Source organism: Eleutherodactylus coqui, chromosome 1, assembly GCF_035609145.1.
Source record: "Eleutherodactylus coqui strain aEleCoq1 chromosome 1, aEleCoq1.hap1, whole genome shotgun sequence".
In the NCBI taxonomy this organism is placed as follows: Eukaryota; Metazoa; Chordata; class Amphibia; order Anura; family Eleutherodactylidae; genus Eleutherodactylus; species Eleutherodactylus coqui.
This window is the reverse complement of record NC_089837.1, coordinates 304,424,479-304,442,920: the sequence shown is the minus strand read 5'-3', so window position 1 is coordinate 304,442,920 and position 18,442 is coordinate 304,424,479. Positions and strand designations below refer to the sequence as shown.

General features: G+C 41.2%; 1 protein-coding gene across 1 annotated transcript in view; it reads left to right on the top strand.

Annotated features, from left to right (window-relative positions):
- FHL3 (four and a half LIM domains 3) overlaps positions 1–13,754 on the top strand; it is a 42,436-nt gene extending 28,682 nt beyond the window's left edge. The window contains exons 2-6 of the mRNA XM_066574825.1: positions 4,889–5,057; positions 5,385–5,559; positions 10,114–10,283; positions 10,397–10,583; positions 12,019–13,754. Of these exons, the coding sequence (XP_066430922.1) occupies positions 4,902–5,057; positions 5,385–5,559; positions 10,114–10,283; positions 10,397–10,583; positions 12,019–12,170 (840 nt within the window). The 5' untranslated portion in view covers positions 4,889–4,901 and the 3' untranslated portion in view covers positions 12,171–13,754. The remainder of the gene's footprint in view (positions 1–4,888; positions 5,058–5,384; positions 5,560–10,113; positions 10,284–10,396; positions 10,584–12,018) is intronic.
- Positions 13,755–18,442: the final 4,688 nt, after the last annotated feature.

Here is an 18,442-nt window from a genome sequence, read left to right as displayed (position 1 = left end):
ATAACATGATTTCCAAGGAGGTTTCCTGCAGTGCTAATAAAACCATGGACTTCTCGTTATCTATTTTGTAGCCCCCTTCCATAGAGAGATGGAGAGATATGGGATGGATAGATCCTCTTTTTGCCAACAATGAAAACTTGATTATGTTCCTGAAGCGGCTTGTGCAGTCTTTTTGTTGTAAATCTGCCTTTTTGTCCTAAAATTCTCCTGCCTCCAGTTCCTTGGAGAGAGTAGCTGTGTGACCGCCATTGTCAGCCACATTGGCTCTCATGGGGTTAATGTCTGGCACCCTGTCCCTATGCAGAGATATTCATTCACCGTATGATTGAATGAAGTCTTTTAGCAGATCAGGTTTCACATATTTACTGAGGCTGAATTCATGTTGGCATTGAAACATTTCTCTGTAGTCTGTGTATAGTAATTTTTTTTTTCAATCTGTAGGTCATCTGTTTTTCACGTTCACAAAAAAACAGACCCCTCTTCCTGGTTTGTCAATTTTTATTTATTTATTTTTTTTCCCCACGTGTTTCTTGGTCATTGACCCATAAAATACAGATGTGCATATGGACTATGTGCTGTCCATTTTATATTCTTTTTTTTTTTGCCATGTCCAGTTTAATGTTAAAGGGTCAGGTCCGTAATTGGACAAGAACAGTACGTTCTAGTAATTATTTTTCCGCTCCTCCTCTGCCAGCTATGTATGGAAAAAAAATGTGTGAATAGGTATATTGGCTACTAGGAGTCCATGTGCTTTCAGAGACGAGCCTATTGTAGACCCGGACAGCATACGTACCACAAATATATCGGGGCTTACTCTACTCCATATGTCTCTCATTGCTACACTCACTTGTACATTTGTACTAACGGCTGTTACTAATGGGCTTTAAACCTGCACATACATCTTCTTAAGGTAGGGGAGATGCTGACTACTGAGAGCCACGCTCCTTGCCAAGAACAGACAGAGCCCAGATCCTGGCAGTTTAACCCCTTACATGCCACAATCAATAACAGTAAGCAGGTGGGGTGACTCGGCCCCACCCAAACGATTGTAAGATGCCAAGGGGATCCCATGGCAGCTGGAGGCCTAACAGACTGATGTCATAGTCATTGTAGAATGCATTACATACGCAATGCAGTATACCATCCTGGCTATCAAACGAGTTCAATAATGCTTCATTTGGAAAAAAAAACTAAATGCACATCTCTACCCTACTCCTCAAAAAAAAACCTTTTAAATGGATAAAATGACTTTTTTTTTAAATGGGTCTTAGAATGTGGGGTGCAGATTCAGTTGTTTTCCTGGAAAGGGGACAACTCTGAGAAGTTGAACTCCAAATGTCGTCCCATTTACTGACCTGTTTTTACCTGTTGGGAATTCTAAGGATGACCTCGCACATCCTTGAATAATTGAGTATCAAAATTTGCATGTCATTAATAATGTGTATGAAGTTTTGATGAGTGATTGTTAGTAATGCAAGAATCGGTAATATACGTACAAGTCTCTTAAAAACAGTAAAAAAAAAGTATCTCTCCGAGATATAACTACAGGGTGGTCCAAAGGTATGGAGACACCTGAATAAGTGGAAAACCGTGGTTGGTAATGCCATCCTGTGTGTATGCCATGTTGCTAAGGTAAAGGGGGGAAAATCTGTGAGGGGCAGTGTCTTAACAAGGTGGCCATTTTGAAAGCTGCCATCTTTGACCCAGTTGATATTCTCAAATGGAATGGGGAGCCCGTGGCATAGACATCTGATGGAGAATTTGATGAAGAGAGAGTGTAATGTCTCAGCAGCGCCACCTTTTTTAGAACGTAGACCGTCTGACCTTTTTTAAGGTACCTTGGAACATGACTGTGAATATGTTAAGCCAAAGCCAGCCTCTTCTCAGGAATGAAGATAACCATGTACAGACAGACTGTTTTGAAGTTTTCGCCCCTCAGCAGTGTACAGAAGGTTTCTAGTTGGGTGAGAGGCCTATGATGTAGGTTGTGAGGAGTATACTTTCATCTTGTGGAGACCACCTAGTAGATATAAGGAGACTTAAAAGGCCATGCAGCGATCCTCCTGGGCAATTTGGCATGCAAATTGCAGATGTTACAATGCGTAGTCAGTGCTACCTGTTGGAAAGTGGCTTTCTACTACTTCAGTGCCTGGCCCTGTTTACAGGCCACCAAACTTCATAGAGCGTCCTTGCGTGGCCTTTTTTGGTCTACTCACACCTACTAACTGAATCCATCCCAACCCAAGACCAGTGTGGTGATTAGCTTATTACTAGTAACCCCATCCCCCCTATAACTTTAGTGAACAACATACTTCAGCTTTTTAAGCTATATAGTCTCTTGTAGACACTTGGGTAAATTTATTATTTAGGGTCTTACATTTTTCAGCAAACTTTGAATTGCAGTAGATCAGTCTAAAGGGTCTGCTAGGGCTGGAGTTGGAGAGGGCTCTGACCAAACAGATTCAGCAGAGTAGGTGAGATTATATGATCAATGCATTGAATTCTATATTTGAAGAGGGCTTGCTAAGGGCACCGATCCTAATGAATGTGCTACCAGCTTGTGTTAAGGTAGGTGGATAAAACTCAGGACAGCTGCAGATTGCTGGAAGAAAGTCGGTGATACATGGAGCTGAATATACCTGGTAGATTTTATAAATGCCTTGCCTTGTATGTAAACACTTTGCACACTTTCCTTAGACGGCTTGAAGACCCATTTTGACTTTAACCTTTTGCCTCCATAATTTTATAGTGCAGGGAGTGGTTTTTATTGACTAAAGAGGGAAAGGACGAGGTGTGTTGGGTTTCTAGTTTTGCTCCTGGGATGTGTACTCTGATAAGACTGTTCTGTGTGCGCAACATTCTGCGGGACTGTTTTATAGACTGCATAGCCTTTTGTAGAAATAACAACCAACACTGTTAGTATCAGTCAATCAGTGCTCCATGATGGCAGAATACCATGAGTACAGATTGCTACAGCACTACCTATAATCTAAGTTTATCCTAAAGATACTTGCTTGGTAAACTTAAAGGGTACTTGGAAGGTTTACAGCGTCAGCCCAAGGTGTGTGTGTGTGTGTGTGTGTGTGTGTGTGTGTGTGTGTGTGTGTGTGTGTTATGGCAAACACAGCTTTGGCTCCTCCCATAGCAGTGACATCACCACAGGTCCTTCAGCCCACTGGATCTCTGGGATAAGTCAATGTGTTCTGTCAGGACTGCTGAGTTGTGTAGGAAATTATAGTACCAGTGTTTCTGGTGGCGCAATGTGCCACACAGCTCTGCTACATTATACATCACACACAGCTCTACTACATCCATCCTGCTACCGTGCAAACATGAAATTTGGCACGACCATTCTTTAGGTCCTAAATAGGAAAAGTAAAGGGATCACAACTTGATTATTCAATGCTAATTGCAAAAGTATGTGCACCCTTTTGTAATTTAACTTCCCAGTGTTGTACTAGTGTGAAATTTTGGCAGGAGCATTCTTTAGGTCCTAAATGAGAAGAATGGAAGGGTGCCACATTCTGCAGAAGGACATCGATACATGCAGCCTGAGGAGAATCTAACGCTCCTCTATATGTATACATATGTTATTCCTCGATTACGCTATAGTAAACTTGACTTCATAAAATTTTCTGTGCGAACAACACGTAAACACCTGTATCAAATTAACTCAGGGCGAGGCTGGGTATATCAGCTAGTATTCATGTATGCACCCTCCTCCTGCCCTCCCACTGCTTCCAGACACTGACTAACAGGACTCTATTACTGCGCATGAGAAATCTGTTAATTAGCATCTAGTGGATGGGGTGGAACATGCATATACTCTTGCATCAATCAGTATAAATGGCAGATCATTGAAATCAGCATGTTGGTCACCATACCATGCTGCCGACAGCCAATGCAGCCTAATGGATAGGATACCTACTTGCTCCTTAGATTTAAAGAGGATCTGTCATGAGAAATAATCCGAGAGGCTGGCTGCATGCCTCTGTAGCCATGACCCCACTGACTCTTATCTTGTTTTTCTCTTTTTTTTTTTTATTTATAGTCTGCTTCCTCTGCCTGGACGTACTGCTTTATAGGTCTGGCTCCTAGAGCTCTCAATTCATCAAGAGTGGTCCCCTGCTCTTTTCCCAATGGGTGTCATTGAACTTGATTGACTGTGCAACATCACCCATAGAGGGTGAGCTGTCAGGACCGCCCCCCTCTTGACCGAATGAGAGCACTGGCAGCTGGACCTAAGAACGAATCCGATGAAGGTGTGTGTGTTTAGATATATTTGTAGATTCAGCAGGGCCACGGCTGCACTCGTACAATCTGGCCCACTCTCCTGGATAGGTCCCCCTTAAAGACCGAATGGTCTACATTACTTTTTTTATGTATATAAGTTGAAGTAGGTAATGTCCATTATTCTAGAACATTCCCATTGTGATTAAGTCCAAGGATGCATTATACTGGCCCTCCTCAGCATTAACCGCAGTGTGCCATCAAAGCTGCCACTGTATGCACCCAGCGATCTGCTTATGCCCACATAGAATGAGAGGACCGTTCCACTTATTCTATGCACTTGCCTATGTAGTCCAACCCAAATTTGCCGATCAGATTGGCAGATAATGAAATGTGATTCGTTCTGCCCCAGACTCCAGTAGAGGGGTGCACTTTACACCACGCCAACAGATGCATTGGGCGTGAAGATGTGTGTGCGCCGGTACGGCTCTGTAGAAAGCCATTTTTATGAAGATCCTACTGCACCGTTCTTGTGTTGGCTATGCTATCTTCAGACAATGTGGCATGCATGATTTAACACATCTGGCGTGGTGTCCACAGTACGAAAGTAAAAGTATGGGTCTTTTTAACCAGGATTTTTTTTTCTTATCTCTTTAAGAACCAGCACAAAAATGAGTGAACCATTTGACTGTGATAGCTGCAAGGAGTCTCTATATGGAAGGAAGTATATCCAAATGGAAGAAGGTCCTTACTGTATTCCGTGCTATGACAGCCTATTTGCCAATACATGCGATGAGTGTAAAGAGCTTATTGGCCACGATTCAAGGGTAGGTCAACCTTGTGGAGGTTTGCTTTGCTTTCTAAACTTTCATGTTTTTATAGTAAATTTGTGAAGAAAGACAGAATTATGATTGCTACATAAAATGTGTATGTATGAATGTAAGAATCCTCTGCAGTGATGATCACATTTGGTCATAGTGTTGGCATTCAAGTCTGGATTTCTATCTAGAGAATATTTGAAGTAATAAAAGTAGAAATGGTCGTCTATTCAATCAAAATCTGGATTAGAAGGCTTTTTTTTTTTTTATTTTTTTTTACTTTTTTCTATAGTAATATACAGCATTGTAATCGTGACTGATCTCTATGAATTCTAGGAGCTCTATTATGAGGATCGTCATTACCATGAGAACTGTTTCCGCTGCTTCCGATGTGAACGGTCGCTGGCTGATGAGCCCTTCACGTGTCAAGATGAAGAACTGCTGTGTAATGACTGTTATTGCAGTGAATTCTCCTCCAAGTGTGTGAGCTGTGACAAGACTGTGATGCCAGGTAGGTACTCGGGAATGAGAAACCTGGCATTGTCCTATAGCACTAAAGAAGGTGTACAACTAGACTGACTACTAAGGGGGGTACATCTACTCACACAACATAATTTTGCATTGATTCGAATTAGCAATGGATTCTCAGCAAAACTCTCACATTTGTTACATGCGGCTTTCATTGCCACTCATTGAAAGGGATGTTAACGTACTACTAGGGATGAGCGAGTATACTCGCTAAGGCACTACTCGCTCGAGTAATGTGCCTTAGCCGAGTATCTCCCTGCTCGTCCCTAAAGATTCGGGAGCTGCCGCAGCTGACAGGTGAGTTGCGGCGGGGAGCAGGGGAGAGCGGGCGGGAGAGAGGGAGAGAGAGATCTCCCCTCCATTCCTGCCCGCTCTGCCCCGCAGCTCCCTGCCCCACGCCGGCCCCCGAATCTTTCGGGACGAGCGGGGAGATACTCGGCTAAGGCACATTACTCGAGCGAGTAGTGCCTTAGCGAGTATACTCGCTCATCCCTACATACTACTAATTAATAATTCACACTACAGATCAATTTGCACATGGATTTTTAACACTTATTGCAGTGCTTTGCATTGCTAAACCCAAAAGGTGTAATGCAGAAGTCAATATGGCAAGACAGCAGATTTTATTCCTGTGTTTTTTGTTTGTGTGTGTGTTTTTATTTCATCATCCCTTTTTGAAGAGCTAGAACTTATTTCTTTCTGTTAATATAGTGCTATGAGGGCTTGTTTTTCTGTAAATTGTATATTTAAATGGTAGCAATTTGGGGTACATTTAACTTGCTGATTTTAGCTTTAGCTATTTTCTTTTGGGGGGGTGGATTAAATTAGGCCCCTTTTTTTTTTCTTGTTTGCTATGTGGTAAAAATAACGAGTTTACTTTATTCTATGGGTTAATACGCATACGTCATTACCAAATAAGTTTTTTTGTTTGTTTTTGTTTGTGTATAAGTTTTTTCCCTCCTTTTTTTTTTTTTGTTTTTGTTCTTTGGCACAATAAAGACATTGTTTTATGGAGAAAACAAAGTAAATTTTGTGTCGCCACATTCCAAGAGCTATAATTTTTCCCTTTCTATTGTCAACTTGGCCTTATAGGGGCATGTTTTGTTTTGTTTTTTTGTGAGATGGGTTGCAGATTTTATTAGTACCATTTTGGGGCACACACAATTTTATTTATTTTTTGTAACAGGTTACTAATTTCATAGAAAGACTTTGCAACAAGACAAAAGAACTGTAAAAAACTATTGTTAAATAGGAAAAGAAAAACATTTGACAAACTTAGAGCTAACAGGCTTCGCAGATCGGCAAAATATTCCAGTTTTTACCTTTTATGTCTTAACTAGAAGGCAAAACAGACCTGCATATATGCATTATAACCTGACTGATATTTCGCGATGCACAGGACCTTACATGTTAAGGTCCTTTTACAGGGAATAAGAGAATAGGACTAAAAGCTGGCAGTGAAGGAGGCGCAACACTGCAGATTAAGGCATGTAGGAAGAGACCAAAGGTGTGGAAAACTTCTTCTATTGAATAAAATGCGTGATCAGCATTTGAAGACACATTTCGGGGATAACCCCTACATCAGTTCAGCTGGTGTTTAAAACCTACAGGCAATTTGTGAGTCCCAAATGGGTTAATAATGAGATCCTCTTTGCCTGTGTGGTGAGGGTCAGCCGGGACAGGAGAAATTCTAGAGATTATATGAAGACTGACAGTAATAAAAATAAAAGTTGTCCTCCTGCCCTGGTTGACCCTCGCCACACAGGCAAAGAGGATCTCATTATTAACCCTTTCCAAGGGCCTTAACCTTTTCTTTTTCTGCATAGATATAGTCGTCCTGAGGGCTTCTTTTTTTTTTGTTAAAGTTGAATTTTCCTTTTTATTGAACTATTCTATATCCTATATTAAGAACCTTAGAAAAAAATATTTGTGGCTTGGAATTGAAAGAAGGAAAAAGGCAGTTCTGCCATTGTGTCTTAGCAGAAATGATATGTTATCTTTATTCATTGGCTCAGTACTCTTGTCTAAGTCTTTAGTTTTGTTTTCCTACTAAAAATTAAACTCCATAATGAGTATATGATCGTGTGATGGGAACCTCCTCCCTCTAACAGCTCAGATGCTGTTGGCGCCTGTTAGGTTAAAGGGCCAGGATGCAAATGATCTCCAATCCCAGCTGTGAAAGTTGTGTAAGAGCCAGTACCCGCTGCATATGGAGTGCATTCTGAGGTCCTGAATCTGTTCCATACATTCCCCCAGACTTCTGCCGCATATGTACAGTAGATGTCAGGAAGGGGTTAGAGGTTCCACATTGAATTAAAGTAGGGATAGAAGATGTTTTGTATCACTTTTTACATTTTCTGCCCCCTTTTTTTCCTAATTTTTACCCGAACTGGCACATAAAACGTCTGAAGGTTGCATTTACAATCAATTCTCGTAACATGTCTGTCTTTTTTTTATTTTTTTTTGTTTGGTTTTTTTGTGGGGGGTGGGTGGGGGTGGCTTTAGTATGTTACATTGATAGAACACAGCCTAGAAGCACGACCTTGTGTGCCTAGCCTAAACTACAGTGCCTTTTTACATGCATGCAAGAGACTGGGTTTCTATTCCAATCTTTAGTGTCTTTTACTACATTGATCGACACTACTTTATTGTGAAGGGGCTGAAAAACTACTTGGCATCTATCTTGCATATAATCCATAAAGGAACTCAGGGAAATTTACAGGAAAAGCAAATAAATCAATGTTCGGGAATCCTTGGCATATGTTACATTTGTAGTGTGTAAGCCAAATTGTCGTCAAGTGTGCCCGGATGTTCTCTTATGACATGCTCCAACTACTTTATGATTCAGTCTAGCTACTGATGAATTGAATATATGCTGCCCAAATCCAAATAGGGAATTCTAAAATGATGGAAAATGTAGGTTAAAAATTGCCTTTAATTTAAAGGGTAACCCCTCTCAACAAATTAATGTAGGAAAAATATTCCGATTGATTAAAATGAAGTATGTGGCACCACAACTCTCCCCTCTCTATATGCTAAATGAAATGAGGAAGAAACGTTAGGGGGAGCCTTTCATTTCAATATCCAAAGTATGTTTGTGAAATTGTAACAATGTAACCACAGAAACCATTGCTGTAATATGCTGATGTTGCTTAGGATATATTCAAAGGCAAAGTATCTGCTTACCTTATTTCCAGGATGAGTGTATAGGTTTGATCATAATTAGAAATGAGCGAGTATACTCGCTAAAGGCAATTGCTCGAGCGAGCATTGCCCTTAGCGAGTACCTGCCCGCTCGAGACAAAAGGTTCGGGTGGCGGCGGTGGACAGGAAGCTGCGGGGGAGAGCGGGGCGGACTGGATCGGAGATATCTCTCTCCAGCTCCCTCCTGCTGACTGCCGCTACTCGCCTCTCCCCCCGCGCCGGCACCCGAACCTTTTGTCTCGAGCGGGCAGGTACTCGCTAAGGGCAATGCTTAAGCAAGTATACTCGCTCATCTCTAATCATAATGTTGTCATACTTGCTAATCCACAATATGTAAAAGCACGGTGTTATGCTGGTCATGTACCTTACACTACTATCGGCAGATCTCATTCACTGCAGCAGGATTTGACAGTAGAACATGTCTGGGGGCTGCCAGGTAATCCCCAGACATCTCCGCATTTGCAGCACCTCAAGCTTTTGTTTCAAGCATGCCTAGCGGCGACTTCTATACTCCCCACCACCCCTTCCCAAAAAGGCAGGTTCAGTCAATCCACCCATACATATTAATTGTAGTTGAGACGACTTTCCGATATCTATGGTCAGCTTTAGCCAGTGTAAAACCTGTCAGATTACATTATTTATTTTGGGGATTAGAGTACATGCTGGGTTGTGATCTCTTTCAAATTTTGGTGCGAGTTTGCTCTTTTCTGACTGTTACGTTCTTTGAGATTAGATGCTGCACTCTTCGGTTTGAGCCTTGGCTTTGAGCTGAAGTCTTCTTGACACAGCAGTAATAGGATTAAAGGCTTCTTCAAGCTATAAATATTTAAAATACTTTAAGCCTATGTGGACTTTTCCTAGAAAACGGATAACTATGCTCCCCTGCCTCGTGTTTACAGAAGAGCAAATAATAAGTCTGAGCTTAAAAAAAACAAAACGTTAGTAGTTTCCTTTTATAGTTCCTCGCTCTGTGCTATTTTGATGTATTTTACAATACAAGCATTTTGACATTTTAGTACAGTTTATTAGTTTTTTTCACTGTGCTTAGAAATTCACCTACAGTTTGAAAATCTTTCATTTGATGACTCTGGCAGGTGCTGTTTTTGCATTTTCCGCTTTATCCCATTGACACATCCAAAATTGAATACTTTGTAATCGCTAACAATGTGGTCAAATTTGTAACTTTGACTTGCTTAGTTCTAGTGTTGGTTTGGGAATGTGCTATGCTTAGTAAATGGCTCCCATACTGTAGTTCTGTGTATTATTTATGTATGGATATGTGTAATCCTGAAACTTCATGTTGTGTGTTTGTTTTTTGTTTTTTTTTCTGTAGGGTCACGCAAATTGGAATACAATGGACAGACGTGGCATGAGCATTGTTTCATATGCAATAACTGTAAGCAGCCAATCGGATCGCGCTCATTCATTCCAGATAATCAGGCCCATTATTGCATTCCATGTTATGAGAGCAAGTTTGCCCCTCGCTGTACACATTGCAAAAAGGTAAAGGAATGTGGCCTGAGCATAGACTTGCCACTAGTGTTGTACTGAATATCCAGTCCTGATAACCCATCTCTGGTTTTACGAATCCCTAACACAATCGTATTACATTGCAGTCCCTGACCAAAGGTGGTGTAACCTACCGGGATGAGCCATGGCACAAGGAATGTTTTGTCTGTACTGGGTGTAAGACCCAGCTGGCTGGCCAACAGTTTACCTCGCAGGATGAGAAGCCTTATTGTATCAAGTGTTTTGGAAATTTATATGCCAAGAAATGCTTTGGATGCACTAAACCTATCACGGGTATGTAAAAAATGAATTTGTGAGTAATTTTATTGAAATTCCAAATTTTTTTCCTTCCATAGTCTGTCAGTATATGCTGAACTTGATCTGTTTGCTCATGTGCATTTATTGAGCCTTTATTGTGTTGTATATGCAAACCCTTAAAGAAAGTGGCACGAAGGGCAGTAGAATCAGAAGAATATTCACTGTGCGAATTTGCTGACCAAAAGGTTGTTGAGTTCTATTATCACCTAGGACACGGATCTAAAGACCTATATATTTTTTATATATTTTTTTTTTCCTCCTAAAATTTTTTTGACTTGCTGACCTGGTGCTTCTCTGCCTCCACCCAATTGTGCAACAAATCAAGTCACAAATCTGACGTCACATCCCTCTATTTGCCTTTTCAATTCACTACTTTGCTTTGCTGTGTATAGAGTCCTTAAACCCTTATGGACCAAGCGCTGTAAATATATGGCGCTTGGTCATTGGCTTAAATCCCCAAAAATATGGCGTGGGATTAAAGCCTCTTCTGCAATCAAGCAGGAGCAGGTCGGATACTCAACTGTTAGTAGCAGCTGAGAACCCAGAGGAAAAGGGAGAAGCTGTTTTTAACCGCTTCTGCCTTCTCCTTTCCTAGGGTATATAGCAGTCAATGAGCGCTATGTATGGCGTAGCAGTGGAAGTGTTTCTTCCACTACGCAACCCAGCTATCACGTGACCGCCGAGTGCCCCTTGTTACAGCAGACCCTGATCACTACCATGTGAATTACCCCCAGAGGTCTTGTATGACATCACGGGGGACATGGATGGTAAAAAAAAAACTTGCAAAAATAGGTTAAAAACATTTACAGAATAAAATAAAAATTATACATTAAAGAAAATGACCCAAAGCCGACGTTAACTAAAACAGTTGCCGTATGCGCTCTGTAATCCGAATCCATACCTAATAACAAAACGTCCAAAACGAGATAAGCAACCCATTAGTAAATATACGAATTGAAAAAACAAAGTGTAAATGGTTTTTTTGGGTTGTTTTTTTTTAAGCATTTTACACCCAATAAAACTAAAAAAACGGGGGAAAAGTCGGTGAAAAATATTTTAAAAAATAGCCCTATATATCACAGGGGAGAAAAACTCAGCAACAAAAATTTCGGTAACTCTAGGAAAAAAATAAAGCAGTAAAAACTACCACACGGGTAAAATCCCTAAAAAGTGTCCTTTTAGGTACAATATAGCCTGGTCCTTAAGGGGTTAAAGGGAACCTGTGACAGGTTCCCTTTAACTCAAGTGCCCCTTACATAAATTACCTCCAAGTACTCCTATTCCTATGAACATCCACTAGATGCACAAACTAAAAGCACAAGTTCATGTTACCTGGATTAAAATGTTAAAGTGCAACAATTTACAAGGTTTTCTTTGTCTTTTTTCTAATGCTTTGTTTGCTTTCCTTTAGGCTTTGGCGGAGGTAAGTATGTCTCCTTTGAAGACAAGCACTGGCATCACAGCTGCTTTAACTGCTCCCGTTGCTCGTGTTCCCTGGTAGGGAAAGGATTTATTCCAGATAATGAGGACATTCTGTGCCGTGACTGCAACAGTGACCTATAACCTTCCCGAGGGGCGCCATTTATTTGCACCCATGTGTACTCCATTTCAGGAATCCATATAAGCCTATGGGGCAATGCCCGATAACACGCTTGTGGACTGCACAATAATTTTGTGTACCTGTAACGGCTCTTGACGCTCCAGTATTTGTCTGTATCGCCTATTGTTTCGGTTGCTGGAGTACGTCGGTTCGTTCTGTTTGGATTTTGCAGTAAGATTTGCAGCTATTGCTCAGTAGTTACTAAACATGCTTCATAATTTAAATATTGCAGAAAAAGGTTAAAAATAAAATGATTGTATAATAACGAAAATTCAGCTCTTCCTACATGGCTAACTTCTGGTGCAGCTTCTTGTTAATGCACATTTTTCTATTCCATAACTTTTACTATTAGAGCAGACCTTTTGATGAAGTGAAGACTTGGCAAATACAAGCTGATATCCATTTAACAGTCCTATAATGAGTCTGAACGCACCGTCTTAACCAGGAAACAATGGTTATACTATACTCATGACTTGGTTTGCTGCCTGCAAACAACCAAGCAGTTGGAGGGCAGTAACCTTCTTTTGTCATGGATCTCCCACACATAAAACAAACATGCTGTGTATTGCTTAGAATCTTCATACAATATAGCTGCCCTAAAACTGGTGTCATAACTTTTTTTTTTTTCATCGATGTTCTGCTTCTGGACTGCAATATAAAGTGCCTTTTATACCACTATTTGTGCTACAACCAGAATTCCCAAGCGATCATGGACTCCGCAGCAGTAATACTGTATTGACATTGAGGTCCTCCGTTGACTATCCCAAAGAACAGCACTTTATGGCCTCCTGTGCTGCATATATCCACATGGGTTTTGCTGTTGGCAATCGTTGGTGGCGGAGAGTGAGGAATACAAGGTCTCTGCATCTTAATAACAGAAGGCTGCTCACTTTTGGCCAGTCATTGTTTCTTACCAACCAACTGTAGAATTTATATAAAACATTGGTGGAAATGGAAAATGTATTGTGTTATAGTTTCATTTCAAGGCTTTTCCTTTTTTTTGTATATTATATGATCATATATAGAATAAGAGCTGTCCCACACAAGCGTATGATGCTGCATATTGTACGCTGAGGTTTTCTGTGTGTGATACATGGTACCAATCTCCCAATTGACTTTCATTTGTGCCACGTGGGAAGAAAAAAAAATCATGGAAGGTTCTTTTTTGGAACATATACATGCCAAGATGGTGCATAGCGATTGGCGGAATGCAGCAAGTACGCATGTCATTGCGTACTTCTTGCGCACTCGTGGGATACACATGCAGCATGCTGGCCAATGTGAGCTCGACCTGATTCAAAAGTCTTCATACTTGGGGAAAATGGTCACACTTTTACACCAACTGTGTGTAGAATACTCACAAAACATGTCCTGTGTAGTTGACCTTCCCTTGAAACCACGTTCAGCTGTTCTTCACCTGCATATAATTGCATTTGAAGTATGTTTTTTGATTCGTGACCACTATTTGATCCCACTGATCCATGCCTTCTAGTGCCCTCACAAATAAAAAGTAGGCTGAGGTCCAGGGAGGGGGGGGGGGGGTGGGACTAGGACCACAATTCATTATGTAGCTATTCCCCAGTGTATGTATAGGTGAGCTAGTGTTACCTTAGTTAGTTGCCTCTTTTCCTTTGATGGTCATGGGATCTCAATTCTTACCAGATTAGATCTTTTATAGGATTATCTATTCCTTTTCTAGTCAAATTCTCAGTTTGTGTGATGCTATTACATGGATCTACTACAGAAACTGCCTACAGAGGGGGCACAGGCACTCATCAGTTACTGATGATTAACGCACAGCTCCTGTCTTACAATAATAGAGGAGATCACAACTCATCCTCCTGCCTGTATACTTGTTGTCTGTAGATAATTTAGGTGAATATAAAAGGTTATGATAACTAAACTGTTCCCCCAGCAGACAAAAGTGGTATAGAATCAGCTAATGTGCTGATGCATCATGGGATAGATATGTAAGATATTACTCAAGATGGTGTCTGAGAAGCATCAGACAGGGGGCTACACTGCAGGAAAGTGGCTAGGGTACTCAAAGACCTCCAGAGTGTGAGGGGGGCAGGCATAAAAAATGTGTTTTAGCTGGAGTGTCTGATCAATTTCTTTATACAGTAAATTGATATCCCCTGTTTGAGTCTCTTCTATTAACTCCTGGTATTCTTCAGTCCTGTTTGTTTCTGGGTTTTTTTTTCTCCAGAAGGTCTCTTCCTGCTTCTCCGTTTTTCTTCAATCTTTTGGAGACCTTTATGATAACGTGTGCAAAAGAAAATTGTACATTGCCTACAGCAAGCCAACCCAATTGGTCAGTTTCATGGGTGACTGATCATGGAAAGCTTGCTGTTGGTTAATTAAGGGAATGGACGATTTGCCCATTAAATACTTCCCCCAAAGGTGAGCTGTCCTAAAACTACAGTAAGTAGTCATTCAAGGAACTGAAATAAATTCCTATTGCTGCAGGTCTGTGCTAACTTTTTGACTTAAGTTTCACAATCTGTCGAATGATTCCTGTACACCAATTTATACAATTTTTTTCACTGTAAGTAGTGCAGTATTGCAGAGCAGCGTTTATTAGGTCAGGTTCGCACAGGGCAGTTTGGAGAAGTTTTTGATGTTGTGTTTTTTTGTTGTTTTTTTTAACCAAAGCCAGGAATGGATCTTTAAAAAGGAGTAAAAATATTTAAGTGGCCCACTGGTCTTGGACAAACAAATCGGACTACCTGGTGCACATTGTGTATTAGTTTGCATTGGTAGTCTAAGACACTACATGCCACTTTGATTGGGCAGGGTTCTCCATGTGAGCAGCTGTGGCCAGTCATTGCAGCATGTTGTGTCTTACATTGTGATGCATACTAATGCACAGTGCATGTCTCGTAGTAAGAGGAGTGTTGCGGCCATCTTTGTCCAGGACGGAAGGGTTGCTTTTAAGAAAAAGATCCTGATTTTTGTAATGCATTTTTTTTCTTTCTCTTAACCAAACCTGATCAAATGCTTGTTTTCGACATATTTGTAATTTTGTTATACCAACTTTGATGCGGGCATATCAGAGTTGCAGTTTTAAGAAGAGCAATAATCAGAGTGTTTGTTTTTCTTTTATAATGTTCACATAATCATGTAATCTTATTAATGATATTTGTTAAAATCTTATGCAATAAAAACATTTTGGTAAAAACGTGTGGATAGCTTCCTCCCTAACTCTTCTAACCATGTATGCTTCTATCAGCAAAAACATAGGGGAAGGGAAAAGGAGATGTAATGAAGGTTTGTAGTCCAAGACTCTAAAAGGGCTCTGTAGCTTTTGTTGATCTAAGGAATGAAAGCTGTAGAACTACAAAACATATTTTTAAATCTGAAACTTCAACTGGCTTCATACATGCAGTTCTTTTGTTTTTAATCCAAACCCAGGTGTGAATACAAACTTGGTGTACACCAATGGGCCATAACATAAAAACAGCTGTCGGGTAATTATCTTGTTGCAGTGGCACCTGCCAAGTGCTGGGATACATTACGCAGCAGTTCTTTTAAATTGATGTGTTTGGAAGAATTAAAGAGCAACTGTAGGGATGTTACTACTTTGACAAGAGCCAGCTTGTTATGGATAAATGACTGGTTCAGAGGGTTTTTCAAAACACCAGATCTTGTGCAGTATTCTTAACATATTGTTAGTACCTACCAAAAATGATCCAAAGAAGGACAACCGGTAACATGTTGGTCATTGAAGGCTCATTAATCTGTTTGGGAACAAAAGCTAGCCTGTCTGATTGATTTAAGCTCACAGAAGAGCTACTTTAGTAAAAATTGCTAAAAACGTGATATTCACTGATAGAAATGTGTCAGAATAATGTCAGAATAATGTGTATCACAGTTTGCTGCATAGCCACAGAGTGGTCAGTGACTACAATAGGCATGTGAGCCTCAGAACTAAATCACAGAGCAGTGGAAGTGGGTGATCTAGTCTTATGAATATCATTTTCATTTATATCATGTGGACAGCCAAATGTGTATGCTTTACTTACATGTGGAAGAGATGGCACTATGGCAGGGGCGTCAAACTCATTTTCACCGAGGGCCACATCAGCCTTATGGGTGCCTTCAAAGGGCCGATTGTAATTGTAAGACCGTATAGTAATAGTGACCACTATAGTAGTAATAGTGACCACAGTCATAATAGTGGCCCCAGTAGTAAGTGACTCCCATAGTGGACCCAGTAGTCAAAGTAACCCAGAAATCAGTGTGGCTCCAATGATGAGTGGCCCCAGTAGTGATAGTGGCCCTAGTGGTAACAGTGAGCCCAGTAGTAAGCAACTCCACTAACCAGAGTAGCTTCAATAATAAGAGTGACCCACATAGTGGCCCCAGTAGTGATAGGGTCTTCCATTGTGCAGTCAGTCGCATAAAGTGGCAGCATCAAAGGTGTTTGATAAAACAATAAATATTTATTGCTCCATGTAAAAAGGCAACATTTCGACTATCATAGTCTTTATCAAGCCAGGCTTGATAAAGACTGTGATAGTCGAAATGTTGCCTTTTTTACATGGAGCAATAGAGATCTACTATTTTATCAAACACCTTTGATGCTGCCACTTCGTGACTGGACACTTGAAGGGAGACTGGAGGTCCATGGTCCATGGGCTGTGGCTCTGCGAAATCTAAAGGTACACCTCTGCTGAAGATTGCATGCTGATTGAGTGCCGCAGGATTAAGGGGACAGGGTCTCCCATTGTGGTTGCAGTAGTGATGGTGACCCCAGTAGTGATAGTGGCCCCACTGGTAATAGTGACCCCCCCATTGCTACTACTTGGGCCATTATGGGGTCTCTGTTACTACTGGGGTCACAGTGACTGCCACAGTAGTAACAGAGAAAGAGAAGGTATACAGCAGCACTCACAAGATATACCTCCTCAGGGTGAGGTGGAAAGCAGATGCATGCCACTATAGTAGGTCAGAGCCAAACAAGCTCGTGCAGTCCGGAAGAAATTAGATGTAGCGGCAGCATAAACCAGAGTAAATATTAAAAAAGCAACCTTTTTAATTCTCCATGGTCATAAAATGGTAGGCTAAGTTTCGGCCCATAATAAGCCTTTATCAAGTAGTAACAGTGACCTTAATAGTGACCCCCACATCAGCCTCAGTAGTAATTGGCACCTAGCTGGCCAGCATTCCTACAGACATTCCACTCACCCAGCCTGTAGCTCCAGTCCAGTTGCTCCTGAGCCTGTAACTGCTGGCATTTTCCCTCATTAGCCGTGTGGCATACAGTAATGCACACACAGACACAGAAGGGAAGTGGTCAGCGATCAGACTGTGCACCGCCGCCGGACCAGAGCTGCAAGCTGTGGGAGTCGACTGCCTATTTGGTTGATGCACAGCTGCTGGGCTACATAAAATGAGGTGGCGGGCTGCATTCGGCCCGTGTGCACTATAGGAAGAAAACAAGAGTGTTGATGCTCTTGGCAATTTTCTCCCGGGAAACCTTGTGTGCTTGCATTTATATAGATGTTACTTAGCAGGTGTCGCCTAACTAAACATTACTAAAAAACTACACCCCTTCATGGTATTGGTATTCACTAATGGCCATGGTCCCTTTCAGCAGGAAAATACGCCCTGCAACACTGCAAAAAATTATTCGGCAATAGCTTTAGGAACGTAACAAATACTTCACTGTGTTAATTTGGCCTTCAGATTCCTCAGATCTCAGTCCAATCAAACATCTGTTGAATTAACTGGAAAAACAAGTCTGGTCAATTAAGCCCTGTCCTCACAACTTCTAAGACTTAAAGGATCTGTGGCTAACTTCTGGGTGCCAGATACCATAGGACCACCTCCTGAAGTCTTGGAGTCTATGCCTCAGTGGATCAAGGCTGTTGTGAAGACATGAGGGGGACCTGCAGAAATTTTGACAGGTGGTTTTGGTGTTATGGCTGATCAGTTTAAGCCCTACCTTGTTTTTTTTTGTTTTTGTTTTTTTTTTTGGGGGGGGGGGGGGGAATAACCCCCTTGAAAGAATTAAAACTGCTGCCATTGATGTTTAAAGAGAAACATTTACTGACCTCTTGTATGTCCTAATGATCCTCTGGTGGTGCCCTCTGGTCTTTTATTTACAAGTTGCACCATGTGCCCTCTACAGTGGTCTGATACCCTACTTCAGGCCTCGCCACTCAGCGATTGGCTCCATGATGCAAGTAGTATGGCACATGACCGCTGCAGCCGTCAATATGAAACGTTG